The 14,769-nt window shown below is 42.3% G+C and overlaps 1 protein-coding gene across 3 annotated transcripts in view; it reads right to left on the reverse strand.

Moving 5' to 3' along the window:
* Positions 1 to 713: 713 nt before the first annotated feature.
* LOC148026092 (AFG1-like ATPase family protein) overlaps positions 714 to 14,769 on the reverse strand; it is a 52,962-nt gene continuing 38,906 nt past the window's right edge. The window contains exons 7-16 of one of the 3 annotated variants that reach the window (XR_015693187.1): positions 10,766 to 11,032; positions 10,562 to 10,672; positions 10,359 to 10,481; positions 10,144 to 10,274; positions 9,866 to 9,935; positions 9,700 to 9,792; positions 1,990 to 2,117; positions 1,747 to 1,900; positions 1,497 to 1,654; positions 714 to 1,402 (exon numbers count right to left, since the gene is read on the reverse strand). Coding sequence is in view for 2 of the 3 variants with exons in the window: in XM_087693342.1 (XP_087549468.1) it covers positions 1,565 to 1,654; positions 1,747 to 1,900; positions 1,990 to 2,117; positions 9,700 to 9,792; positions 9,866 to 9,935; positions 10,144 to 10,274; positions 10,359 to 10,481; positions 10,562 to 10,672; positions 10,766 to 11,032 (1,167 nt within the window). In the remaining variant the exon portion in view is untranslated. Of the gene's footprint in view, positions 1,655 to 1,746; positions 1,901 to 1,989; positions 2,118 to 9,699; positions 9,793 to 9,865; positions 9,936 to 10,143; positions 10,275 to 10,358; positions 10,482 to 10,561; positions 10,673 to 10,765; positions 11,033 to 14,769 lie in introns of all 3 variants that reach the window. The other 2 variants (XM_087693342.1, XM_087693341.1) reach the window with 2 other exon arrangements.

Raw genomic sequence — 14,769 nt, forward strand, 5'->3', positions numbered from 1 at the left:
GGCGAAGTACTCCATAATATGCAAATAGAGTCTCATTAGTTATTTTGCATTAGACTCTAGCCACCTTTCATTTGTATAAGAGTTCCACTCTAACCTCCCATGAAATAAGCTTTCATCATGATTAATTGAAAGAAGACCCATCACTCATGCTCAATGTGAATATAGCACAACCCTATTTGGGCCAACCACTTGTCATCTTCCATCCTCAAGTCTTCCTATCAATGGAGTGTTGACACTCCCATGTATGTGCACCAAGAGGTGGACTACTTGAGAGCGTTGGCATTCCCATGTATGTGCATAGGGGGTGGACTACTTGAGAGTGATTGCACCTGGGTGTAAAATGAAAAATGGTCCATCTTCTAGAGTGATCAGCCATAGCATTGATTAGGCCTAAGAATCTCCCTAGAATTTTTGAAGTTGCACACGAATGCCTTGTACCCCATAATCCTCTAATGAGCGATTATTGTAATTCCCTTAGTGATCAATGGTACACCTTTCTACGTGCACCCAACCATGCATTGGCACATATGGAAATCAATATTATCATGTTATCGTGCAGTGTTTGCAAGAAAACTAAATAGACTCTCCATTCAAATGGAGTTGCATTTATTCTTGCTTTGATATTTTCTTTGACTGGGGAATTCCAAGTCAACTTTGGGATTCAATTCCACAACTTTGGAACTCATTTCTGCAACTTTTGATTGTATTTAATATTTTTACTTTAACATTGTCAGCATAAAAGTTAGATTTAAGGTGGTAGGGAAGTTGATTAAGAACTAGGAGAAGAAGTGGAACTTCTACAATGCCTTTCCCAATTTCTTGTACCTCACTCACAAGATGTTTACATGGTCGAATGGAGGAGCCATGTCAGAATAGGTGGATGCGAATGACTAACCCCATCATAAATTCTAATATGCTGCTGGTTGATGCCAGCATTTCTCGTTAGTAAACTCGGATTATCCCCACCTTGAGATCAGGCACAGAGGTGCATCCATTTTCAATGGGCAGATTGGCAATCTTTCTAAATTTCAATCTCTTGCAAACACAAGACCAATGCCGGGTATTCCTTATTATGATCCCCCAAGCAGGTAGGTATTGACAGAGATAAAAGTGACACCTCATTGAAACATTCCAATATCCATCAGTCGGTATCATATAACATGAAAGGAAGCTCATGCTCATATACAACTGATAAATAGCTTGGGGTGAATATTCACCGGTAACATGTTTCTTATTTCACCAGCCACATATGAGTATCATAAGCCAGCTCCGCTTCGCAGCATTACTTACATTTTTGGTAGTTGCCAGAACTCTCAGCAGGTACTGAGCTCCTTCCTTTTATTTTTCATGAATCAAGTGATTGAATAATCTGCTGCAGGTGGTTAGGTCTGCATAAATGATGCTGCCAACCCATCAAGCCGGTTGCTTCAACATCAGTGCAGGGAAGCCGTGCAGCTATTGTCGGCCATCAATAATCAAAGTAGTGGTTTTCTTACCATCAAGCACTGGGATTGCCAGTGATGGCTCCTGAACATTTCCAAAAGATTACCAATCAGTGATAGATCTATTCACAGCTTTCACGTTTGTCATCATGTATCTGAAAATCCATTCCTTGGAGGTAAACTGGAGTCTGCATCTCTATGAGCCTTGAGATCTGTCAAAAGATTGGATTCCAAACTCAGAATACAAAATTTTGGATTTATTTCCTTCACAAACTACTGAAGTTCATGCATAGCCACTACTTACTGCACGTTGAAAAGCAAAAAGTTCCTCCCTTCCTGAGAAAAGGGATTGAATCCTCATCCTGTCTTCCATGGAGCTGCCAACAGGGGCTACACTTCCTGAAACAGAAACATCTCGCCGAAGCCGGCTGTTTTCTGCTTCTGTTTCAAACTGTATGCTGCAAGCATACAAAGTTATCTCGCATTAATAATCATTGGTCAATATCAATGCTGATACTGCTGTTATACCCACAAAAATGGCCATTACCTTTCCAGATCGACAAGAGAGCCTTCCTCAGAACCTAGAAATAGGTCATCAATAGATGTTGCAGCTGTACATATCAATTGTCGTCGATGATTATAAAGCTCATCAACCAAAGTGATAAATCGCCTAGCCTGAAAGCAAGGGCCATAAGTATGAGAGACTTGTACAGAAGTTTAAGAAAATGTTTTCTTCTGCTTGTTTTTGGATTTTCATTAGTACTGTTCACGAGAAAATGAGGTTTAAGGTAAAACGAACTGTAAAATGAATTGCAAATATTGCACACGCACACACACAGAAAGAACAAGGTTTCAAGCATTCAAATTTACAAAATTTGCAGTTACGGAAATGGTGAACTTTATGGATTTTGCTGTAAAATTTCCTTCAAATTTTCACTGCAGCTAAAAGTATGCACACCTGTCATGTATGCACATAAATGGACTGATCCAAGCTGATACTATTAAGCTATTGTAAGTTTTGGCTCAATGTAGATGCTCTGAATGTTATCAAGAATGTTAAAGAATGTAACAGGTGTATCTTGTATTTGTAGAACTCTCATTGAACACAAATTGCTGGCACTTGTTTTCCACTATAGTGGTTGGCAAAGAATACAAGACCCCATCTCTACCCATGTTATCATTACGTGCACAATAGGTAGGTCAAAACAACATCAAGGCCCCTCAATTTACAATAAAGGCATGACTAATGAGGAGGCAAGCTTAGTTTGAGGTGTGATATTGATCAAGGCATGACTTGTGTTTAGAGTATTTCTTCACATGGTATCAGAGCTAGATACTCTTTGAGAAACCTTGGCCTTTGATAGGAAAGCTCATCCCGTAGAAGCAAGAACAACACAAGGGTCAAATGACTTCGAACACATTCACACCACCACTCCACTCTCCACAGCCAAACATGGATAGGAACGATGAGGAGTGGGCCTCCCAACTTGCTACTTTCTGATCTGACATGGGTGGAGAACCATTGGACTACCATCGAGTCCAAAGACCATATCTGATTTCTGTCACTGAGTATGATCTCATCCTTATGCATAGGGATCAACAAGAGGTTGAAAGTAAGCCTGAGTTAACTCCTTTAGATTTAGTGCACAAAACTAATGATCTTGTAGGACCTTCAAAATCTCCACTATTGGCCATATGCAAGTGGAACCTAGCACGGATTACACTCCACTTCCACAACACTTCTTTCCTTCAATGCTAGGTATAAACCCTCTTACGTCAGATTCTATGCCAATTGATTTCCTCTTTTCTCTTGGATTAGGGGTGCTCTACAAAAGGGACTCTTCAAAATAACATTTGGTTTCTAAGTAATGAGAAAGATATGTATTTCTTTATGAACTCAAAACTAGATAAGAAGCTGAAAGAAAAACTTATAAGGATTTCTTCCCTTCCTTTTCCTTCAAACAATTTTTTTTTTTCCAAGAAAAGAGAACTCTATTAATAACACCTCGGAGAAAGTCCCCCTAAGGTAAATACAAAGTACAAGAAACTCTGTGAAGAGTAACTTACATCAAAGATACAATGGTTGTGTAAACAACCAATCTAGTGGGCCAAGGTGCCAAATCATCTGAGGGGTAGTGTGAAAGAAGGTGTCTGAATCCCAAATCCTCAAGAAAGCCTCTCTTTTCTTTCTCATCCTCTCAGAGCTGCCCTACAACCTCTCCCATCTCCCACGGAGAGTATGGACTATCTCTGTCCAAATCCTCGATAAAGATTTCCCAATGGGTATATCCTGAAGATCAATGACCTGGCTACATCTCGCAGTCCATATGTACCAAGCTATAATGCTGGAAATCAGCTCCCATCTGTGACAATGTCCCTCAGTCCACTGTGTCTGTGAGTAGTCTGGGGTAGGGATCCTGCTCAGATACTGTCCAATGATGAAAAAAGAAATGCTCCCCTGAGTGTCCTCATAGCCGCAAGCTGGACCTCTATTTGTGACCCAAGCTGCAGCCCCCCAAGTTGCCACCATGGACTCTGCTGTACCATGGAATACTATCCTAAGAGCTCTTCTCCAAATCTCTTGGGCTCTAGGACAGAGCCAGAGGCAATGTCTCTGTGTCTCCTCTGGCTCACCACATCGCGCGCAAGCCACTGGGTCCCTGCCATATCCAAGCCAAGTGCCAACTACTAAGCTCCTATGGGCTAGAAGCCATAGAAAGAGAGATATCTTCCTCGGCTTGAAGCTCTCATGTAGCCGCCTCCAAAAGTCGTATAGGAACTCATTTGAGACTCCCTCTCTATGCCAATGAGGGATGGCTGTAGGCTGTGCTCTAATCTTGCTCATCTGTATCCTCCGTCCCAATCTAGTAGTGTAGCCAAAGAAGGGGATGTCGGATGGCCTATCAAGGAAGAAATCCCTCCACGCCCACTCTCCTGGATCCCATTGAAGTCTCTGTAGAGGCCTCCTCTGGTATGCCCAATATCTCCATCCAACTATAAGACAAGTGGTTGGGTCTGGGTCTATGTGCCATTTTCTTTGAAAGTGTGCCACTACTCTAATTCTGTGCCTGGAGCAGCCACTGAGTGTTGTAAGGTCAAGGTCCTCTTGTTGGAGGCGGCCATCCTCCTCAACTGTGAAAGTGAATGTTCTGTCTCTGCTAGATGCAATGACTACTAGAAGGATATCCCCTCTAGATATAAGGCCAATCCAAGTCTGAGAGAAAGTTGTTTCAATTTGTCGATCTTGTGGAACCCCTTCCGTCATGGTCTCAATCATAGCCCTGGCTCCCCTAAGACCATGTAATCTCTGCCTTTGGGTCTCATGTGGTAACTCTGAAATGCAAACCACTCCCCCATCGATGTAGTGACCCGTAAAGAGAATCGCCCCCATAATAAGTGTGTCCACTGCCCAATGGTGTGGCCTAACTTTGATCTCAAATAATGATTAAAGAGAAGAGGTTGTCTCCTCTTCTCTTCAATAGTAGTCGGGGGGAGCTGGTGGAGCCCTAGAGATACAGATCTCCAAACTCTAATAATGGCAGCTACAAATTTGGCCTCGAAGCTCCTTCCTAAATCTCTAGTGCTGATCTCCTAAAATATCCAGTGAATGCTGGGCTGCCATGGTCCTCCATGTATAGGTGTCAAGTCCTCTAGCCGCCCCATCAGAAGTTTCTTCCAGGGCTCCTCTCCTGGAAGCAGACCCATGCCTAACAAGAAGTGATGTACCACATGGTCGCAAGAAGAACTTGGTTGGCAACCACTACTCTTCCTGCCAACGAGAGTCTCGCCGAGCTCCAATACAAAAGCTTCTGTCTGATGCTCAAAAGGAGGGGTGCCAGCTCAACAACACCAATTACTAATCCATTTGGGCTCCCACCCATCCCCCACTCATCTTCTGCTGCACCTTCCTTTCTGCTTCCATTAAGTGCATCAAATTTACCACTACACACCACACCAACAGGGTTCTGCACACTTAGGCATGGCCTTTAGGACCTCTATACACCACATCAAATTTACCACTATACATCACATTGGGGGTTTTGCACTCTTAAGCATAACCTTTAGGATCTCTACATACCCATTTCTGGGTGGTGTACTTGTGACGGAGACTAGACCTTCCACACACACTTTCGGGTTATTCCCTTGGGAGTGCATCCCAAACATACTCAAATATGGATCGTTTGGTACCATAGTTGACATTTGGACAAGGCTATTGTGTCCCGGTGCCTCCACCTCCATATACAGTACCATATGGATCTACAACAGTTTTGGTACCTCCACATCAATTGGCACTTCTTGGACATCAACAACCTATTTCTACCTATCCATCATTACCCCCTTTTCCTTCTTATCCACCACCACTACCACCCTCAACACCACCACCATCTTATCCTCTACCCTACCACATATTCACCTTCACAGACATCTCATGTTTCTAGCTCTTCATTTGTCAAGTATGCTTTTAATGACAAGACTCGTTTCAATGGACCAAACTACACTACTTGGTCTAACTTGATGAGGCATGTCTTAGACTCTTAGAACCTATGGGATTTAGTGCAAGGGTTAGAAACCCCAACTTGATCATGCACTTGTTTCATATAAGGTCGTTTGCTCATGGAAGGCTCATAATGCCTCCGCTATTGTCAAGCTTATGCGGGGTTTATTGCCTAAGTTTTACTCTTAGATTCAACATTTCGACTTAGCATCGGAGCGTTGGGCACACTTGACTAACTGCTACACGGCTCGAGATAAAACCTGTCGCATCAATTTAAATCATGAGCTCTAAAAATTTAAAATCACACACAAGGATGACTTGAAAGTCAAGTGGACTGAGTATCAATGTCTCCTTGCCGAGTTTTCAACTATTGGGACCTCTAGGTTCTCTGATGATTAGGTTACCTTGTTCCTTAGCAAGCTGCTAAGGAAATATTTCCATTTTGTGCAATAGGTAATTTCATAACCTTAGATGCCTACATTTTATGAGTTTGAGTGCAAGCTGTTGCATTATATGCGGTTGTTCGATCAATTTCATAAAACATACTCGATAGAAGGGGCTCTCCTTGCATCTTCTCAGAAGGGGCAGCAAGGAAAGGGCAAACAAACTTCAAACTCAAATCAAAATCAAACCTAGATGGCAAAATGTATCTAAGAAGAATAGGTATTATCAACATTGTCAAATGGTTGGCCATTATGACGATGAGTGTTGATCTAAGGCAAGAGGCACACAGCCAAAATCCAAGAATCATATCTCCGCAACCTAGTCGGGTAACCCCCAGCAAGGGCAGTGGTGAGGCCTGACCCACATTGCCACCGGTCAATCATCATAGTTGGCGAAGTTCTCAACTCCAGAGGATTTGTCTAACTGGTCTACAGAGATCCACACATCTCCTTAGAGACATCAGATGCGAATCTTGTTCACATCTACGAGTTGCCTCTCAATGAGGTAACTGCAAAGATCCACTCATCATAGCTGAGCACATCAACACCTGTTTGGCTTATGGACAATGGAGCCACTCATCACATAACTTCTATAGAGGACATTTTCATTTTCTGAGTCTCTACAGCCGGGAGAGTTTCTGTAGGAAATAACTCCTTAGTCAAGATTCAGGCCCAAGGTTGCATCAGTTTTGCCACTAACCAAGATCCGAATCTGGCTTTGCTAGATGATGTCTATTATGCTTCCCAGCTTGGGGTGAATTTGTTGTCCATTCAACGGCTTTGCTAGTTGGGGCGAGCAGTTTTCTTCACAATGACCATAATCAAGCTCCTAGACTCTCAAACTGGTTTAGTGATTGCTCGAGGCAAAGCATAGCCTAATGGCCTTTACCACATGACCCATTTTCTTATTGAGCTGACTGTCGCTAAATCAGAGTTCTATTACTTCCAAGCCTTCACCACCACATGGGAGCCCACAAACTATGAGAGTCTTTGGCATTTTCGCTTAGGACATCTTAGCTACAACTCTCTTAATGAGTTGTTGCATCAAGGGATGGTGGAGGGCCTTCCATGCCTAAAACTACCTTGAGAGATCTATAAAGCATATCAACTAGGTAAGCAATATCATACACCCTTCTCTCCATAGTTTACCACCCTCAATGTCTTCACTTATTTCACCGCTTGGGTGTTGTTGGTTCGTAACCAAACTGGTCGTCGTGTGGGTACTATAAGGAGTGATTTTGGTGGTGAGTTTACCTCCCATGAGTTCTTTGAGGTTCTATAGGAGCAGAGCATTGCGAGCCAACTCACCTCTACTAACTCCCTTACACAGAATCTAGTTGTAGAGTGTAGGAAGCGGACAGTCATAAATATGGCATGCTCTATGCTATTCACAGCAAAGCTTGAGCGCCTTTGGGTTAAGGCTGTTAACACTTCGCTGTACATGCTTAACCAATGTTCGATTGCAACAGTCCCTTAAAAGAATCCGTATGAGGCATTTTTTGACTCTCAGCATGTTGTTTCTCACTTCAGTGTCTTCAGTAGACACATAATCCCTGATGACAAGATAGAAATGCTTCCTATGCAAGGTTATTTACACTTGATTACATTGCACATTTCAAGATGGACAATTAGCAGGAGGCTCTCTAGGACCCTTTCTGGCGTGAGGCCATGGAAAAATGAACTAGATTGTATCGACCGACATGGAACTTGGACCTTGGTGAATCGTCCTTGGCACAAGTGGTCATCGGGACGAAGTGGATTTTTAGAGCCAAGCTAAAGGCTGACAGTATTTCATAAAAATACAAGACTCACCTTCGTAGTGCAAGGTTTCAAGCAAAAGCATGGCATTGACTATGAAGAAACCTTCGCATCTACCACTTGGTTGGCATCTTTTTATCTATTGGTTGCACTCATAGCTCACTATGGTTGGCTGATCTATCAAATGGATGTCAAAAGTGCCTTTTTGAACGGTTATTGGAAGGAGAAAGTCTATGTGGAGTAGCCTCTCGGCTTTTCTTCTATTGACCGGACCGATAAGGTATTTTGCTTGTGGAAAGTTCTTATGGACTCATGGGTGCCATTCTACCTCCTATGATCCAAATCTATATGTGCACACCATAGGTGCAGGGGTCAGACCTCTCCCGCATGTCAAGTGCCACCCATTGCCTGTAGCTCAGCCAGTGCATATAAATCAGATAATTTGATAATAGATAGTAAGCAGATTTTTGGAGACCAAGGACGTTTCCCCCATGACAACCCTAGAATAGAACACATGAATAGTAGGATATGCAAGGAGGACCATGTCATTATTATGGAACTCACTGTCATCATATTGGACTGAGTTGTGAATTGCGGATGAAACGTAGAGATAAGAGGAATGCTAGTAATAAGAAGCCAGAATCACACTTATATTAGTAGAATCGATGTTGTTTCACACCACTACAGAAGTCAAAACTCAAGCAACAATAGAAGCCATCATGTCATTCATCATATACCATGTGGCTTGTCTACAAGGTGGAGTAGTGCCTAATGATTCTTGATTGCATACACCATCTCCAAACCGTCTCTTTTAGTTATAGAATAATTTATTTCAGCATCATTAAGCTGTCGACTAGTGAAGCTCACTACACAATCAAGATTATGTTCAGCATACTGACACAACACGTTACACCATTCCAATTACCATTTCACTTTTGAGGATTTGAACAGAGATCATCAACACTCTCCGTAGACAATCAGAGAGATTATAGGGCAGCTCTAAGAAGATGAGGAGAGAGGCCTTGCGGACCTGGGACTCATGTAATTTTTCTATACTACCCCTCAGATGGTCTAGCATTATTTCCCACCAGATTGGTTGTCCATACCCTCAGATGGTCTGGCATTATTGCTCACCAGATTGGATGTCCATACAAGCAATAGCCAACTTGACCAACATAGTGCAATAATAATCTACTCAAAGGATTTCTGCAATGTCATTTGCCTCACAACAGTCAGAAATTATCACCAGCATTGTTGCACAGCAGATTCAGAATGCAGGGCCTAAAAAGATTTTTTGAGGGCTCCCAGGTTTACAAGATACATACTATAAGTGGCATTCACAATGATGCATCCACCCTTGTAGCAACTAGGAACCACAGCCAAAATAACCTCAGTTTGGAGAACAACAAGGACATTCTTCTTCAGATTTTGGAATCATGATAAGAATCATTTGGCATCAGTCTCCCTACTTGCATCAGAACCCCTATTATACAGATAAAGAGCTTTTCATGATATTCCTTTTAGTATAATTCAGGGATAGAAAATCCAATGAGAACTTTACCTTATCACGATTGCGCATACTCATGATGGGAATACCAGTAACGAAGACCGTGTGAAAATTACGAGCTAGTGAAATATAATCTGCAGCCCCAACCTGCAGAGTGTCGCAGCCTCTTACTGACATGTTATAGCAAACAGAATCATATAATTCTTGTAGCAAGCCTTACAGGTCTATCACACAACTGTTCAAAAGAAAAACGAGCAACTCCATTGCAGCTTGCAGGCACCTCAAGCGTCCTGCAAAGCACAAATGAATCACTTGCATATAAGGTTTCTGAATCCACAGGTTTCAGATGTAAGAACAAGAAGAATTATCATGCTAAGTTTTTGAGTTATTTCCCTTGTTTCTAGGGTGTGTGAAGGTGTGACTAAGGTTGATTTGTAGATGCTGCCATCCTTATGAATATACAAGCAGAGGACTTTGTGCAAGAGTCAACAAGAGTACCTCCCAAACATTACAGGTACAGCAGCGGGCACAACCTTTCCAGCAGATTGCAAGACACAGTCTTGCCACTTCTGTTCAAGATGTTCTTCAGCTTGCTGATCAAGTGGCCAGATATAATTTGGCCACCCACCCTGATTGGTTTACAAGTAATGGGTGAGATCTTCACATAGGATGGTTATTAAAGCATCAGAGCCATTAAAGGATGAGAAGTCTACCTTCACATTAACTCCCATTGCCAGAAATCTACGGTAGTCTTTCTCTGTTCCCATAAGGATCAACTGACAATGATGTTGCAATTCTTCAATAAATTTGCTGAACAACTCTTTTTGCATCCCGTCCTGCACAGACAAGGTTAAAGCAAAGCCAAAAATGCTTTCATAGCTTGGCCACAAGGTTTAAAAAGGTAACTTAATCAAACCTTGTTCAGATCACTGGGTGCACGATTACTTGTTGCAACTATAATAGCACCTTTCTTTATCAATCTTCCAAAAATCCCAGATAAAGCAACTGCTGTAAACACATCATTAATCTGCCAAAGAAGAACGTAACCACACAGAGTCAGAGCCAACATAAACACTGGAATAGTATGAGCACACTATTATGAACAGATGAGTTGAAGTACCTGCATCTCATCAAAGCATAGTAATCTTGCACCACCCCTTGACTCAATATTGCCAAGAAGGTTTTCAGCAACCAGATCAAGTATATTCTCCTCCACATCTCTCTCTTCAGAATCCACCCAGCATTTTACAAATTTGTCAACTTGCACAGATGGGCTCTCAAGTGACTCAGAGTCTTCCAACATACTGGCAGATAGCACAGTGTCTACCCTTTGCTCCTGTTTTTTCTTCCACGCTTTATGCATCCAATCATGGACTTCCAGCATTGCCTGCATCAAACTTCAGTGAATAACGACGACTTCAAATTGGACTTCAAAGGTTGTTTTTCCTCTAAATTAAACTAGATCTTTCACATGGGTTTTAATGGCAACCTACTAGCTTTTTTTCCAGAGAAAATATAATTCTATTAATAATGCCTCAGAGAAAATCCCCCTGGGGTGAACAAGGAGCTTTGTAGAGAGTGGCTATGTACATCACAAATACAATGATTGTGGAATGCTGTCTAGTACTACAAGGATACATCAGAAATAAGAAGTGTCATACAATGGCTGAGGAAACAGCCCCTCTGGTGGGTTCTGTACACAACTTTGACATATTTATGCTATTGTAACTTGTACCACATATATGAGCTATATTTAAGATCAAAAGTTGTTTTTCAGCAATCAGATCGGAAACATTTAATTCTCCCTTTCCAATGCACATCAGAACTGGTTCTCATATGTTCTACACCTCAAACATGAGGTCACTGCTTGCCAAATATTAGATAGGATGCTCAACTGATTCACTAGACACTTAACTGTCATGTACAATATGCACATCACAAACAATATCTATGTCAATGTCAATTAGCTTAAAAGGTGAAAAATAATGCTGATGCTTAAGAAACAGTCCAACGGTACAATCACTCTGTTGTAATGGCTTTGAGTGTGCCGATTTCAGGCTGAGCAACATGCTCTCATCTTTGAAAACTGGAGCCTTGCTAGAATTGAACTTGGGAAATGTGATAGTTGCTTGAGATGGGTGTGGCTGAAGCAAGCAGTGCAGAGTAAGTGTAAAAAGTGCCCGAATGTGCAGTGTGTGCCATGCAAAGGGAGTGCCTGACTGAGCTAGTGCCTTGTGCCTGAAGTCATGCAGAGAAACTAAGTAAACCAAGAGAAGGTGGAGAAGGGGGGGGGGGGGTGGGTTTTGTGGGTTTTCAGGGGGGGAGTGGGTGTTTTGTTGGGGCTGTAGGTGATGTTTTACCAGAACTGTATCCTGCAGCAGGCCTGCACAAAGAGAGAGAGAGAGAGAGAGAGAGAGAGAGAGAGAGAGAGAGAGAGCTTCAGTGCTTGGCAATGTTGTCAGACATCTGGCTATCCCTTGGGGGTCAATGTTCAGCCCAAACTTTTGTTCGATTGGATTTCGCAAAAGATAAGAGGTAAAATTTGTCTATTGGAAATCCCAGGCTTGGCCCTTCCATGTGTATCTCAAGTTGCATAGGCCATCATGCTACCGATGCTCACTTACTTCCTCCCACTCCTACCTTGGATTACTGCCACTTTGAATGCCCTTATGAAGCATGTACACCTCATGTTGTTGAAGTATGCAGGAATATCTTGGATTTCTTGGAGTCATGCTTGTATTCCTAAAAATATGGGTGGTGGAGCAATTCTTGATGCAAAGACTCGCATTTTGGCTCTTTGTTGGTCACTCTTTCAAGCTATGTGTACCAATTATCACCCTTGGGTCTTTATTCTCCGGTTTTCCCTGGAAGATCAAGGCCTCATCCACAGTAATACTACCATACACACTTCATGATAGCATATTCTTAATTCTGATGTCCACTTTTTGACACCTTCCTCCTCTTTGATGAATCATTTGATTTATTCTTGGCAATTGGATCTTCGAAAGGTGAGTTAGCATCCTGCCAAGGATCGCTCGATGGCTAATTCTTTCCAGCTAGAGCTGCTGACTGTGTCACAGCTACCCCTAGGATGGGAAATAGGAGGATCGCTCCAAATTTAACCATATGGCATGTCTTGGTTTGACTTTATTGTTGATGCCACTCTTGTCAGCTGTGGTTTGTTCATATCCTTCCGCACAGCCAAGAGATTTTATCGGATTCCTCATGGATATTGTGAGTTGTTAGGTTAGCTAGATAGGATGTTGCAACCTGTGCAACCCTTTCCTATACCTATTCTTGATTGTCCTTGGTAGGACTGGGATCTTCATGGCCATCTTAACCTTCAAAAGGCTTCAGCTAACCAAGTTTATCATATCACGATCAAGGAGCATCATTGGCTGGTCAATAAAAATATGCGACTTGGGTTATGCATCAATCTGGTGGAAGATAACTGTGATGGAGGGCTGGCTAAATAAGATACCCTTTAGATGCAAGGTTTTCCATAGTTGCATTCGTATTACGTACGGACTAGTTCGTTCCGTATGGTACGTATCCGTACCATTTCGTACCAAAAAACAGCCTATTTTTGGCCTCTGAAGTCTAGACCATACAATATCTTCCAACTCCTAAGCCTTATGTTTATTATCATAATTCCAAGTCTCTCTCACGCACACTCTCTCTCTCTTTTTTTTTTCGTAAAAAACACACACTCTCTCTCTCTCTCTCTCAACTTCCAAGATGAGTATGCAATTCCAAGAGTATCCCTCCCTCCCCTCCTCTCTCTCTCTCTCTCTCTCTCTCTCTCACACACACAAAAGAATGAAGAGCATGTTTGTCCATCCACCCTAAACTTTGCTTTGTTCTTTGATGTATTACATATACACTCCCATCTGTCTTCTAGTAGAGCATTGCGCATGTTGTGCATGAGGTTTTTCCTTGTTATCCTCATGTATTCATCCTATTAACTCAAGTAACATTGCTATTTTAGCTCTAAACATGTGTTCTATTATCTATAATCCAAAATAACCAAGTTTTTGTTTTTTTTTTGTACTAATATCGTACCATACCTTATAAAATCATAAGGTACCAATTAGTACCGTATTTTATCATACCCTACTGTATTGTACCTTTTGTACCGGACAACCCTGGGTTTTTCTTTGGTGAGTGATCATTGGTGGGCTGCCTCTCGCCTTGCCTCTTTCGAAGTGCCGAATATCAAATGGCAGCTGCTTTGTTCCACAACCACCGTGGAGTCTAAAGCTTCATTTTCTCAGATTTATGGGCTGTTGGCATAATTGGTTTACCCACAATGCTTTTATCTTTGACTCAGCAGGTGTTCAAGAACATATTGCTAGAATTAGGGGTCTCTTGCATTGGCAGTTAGATCTTATTCAGTATGTTGATCTTCTCCCTCGGGAGGATTTCATACCTTGGCATACAACAATCTCCTCTATTCAATTCTTGTGACTTTGTATCTTTTCCTACATGATGGCCTAGAGCCATCCTGCAGCTTGCAATCTTGTACTTTTTTTCATAATTAATAAGATTACCGGTTAAGGGGCCAGCAAGGGGGGGGGAAGCTTCAGTGCTGCAACCTGCTTCTGTGCTGTGACCTGCTCCAGTGTTGCAAGCTGCTGCGGACCAGTCTTAGTGTAGCTGACCCCCGTGGCAGACCTGCAGGCTTGCAGCAGCGACCTAACCTGCAGTACTGCGGACATGACTGGACGTGATCAGATGTGGCAGATGTGATTAGTAGTGACCTGCAGCCCTGAAGAAGTGACATGAACTCCAAACATGACCAGATCTTCAGACTCAACGGGCAGATGTGCAGCACAAAAACCGCAGTCAGTTGGGTTTAAACTTTGTAAGGCATACTAGGTCATGGAATATCTAGAGGAGTGGACAATGCAGACCTCCTCTGGCATCAATATGGATTTCCTTGATCAGCACATAGGTGGGATTGGGGAAAAAGATATTGTCGATACCGATGTGGAATCTTGGGCTGAGGACATTCATGAGGATGCAGAAGGAGATGAAGTAGGCAAGCACTGTAAGTTAGCAGTTGATCTAATGGGCTGAGCACTTTGGAGTTCACATAGCCAAGTACTTGTTCTCTAGAAAAGA

This window comes from Lygodium microphyllum, chromosome 14 (genome assembly GCF_053477565.2).
Source record: "Lygodium microphyllum isolate KBCC chromosome 14, Lygodium_microphyllum_v1.1.10, whole genome shotgun sequence".
Lineage (NCBI taxonomy): Eukaryota > Viridiplantae > Streptophyta > Polypodiopsida > Schizaeales > Lygodiaceae > Lygodium > Lygodium microphyllum.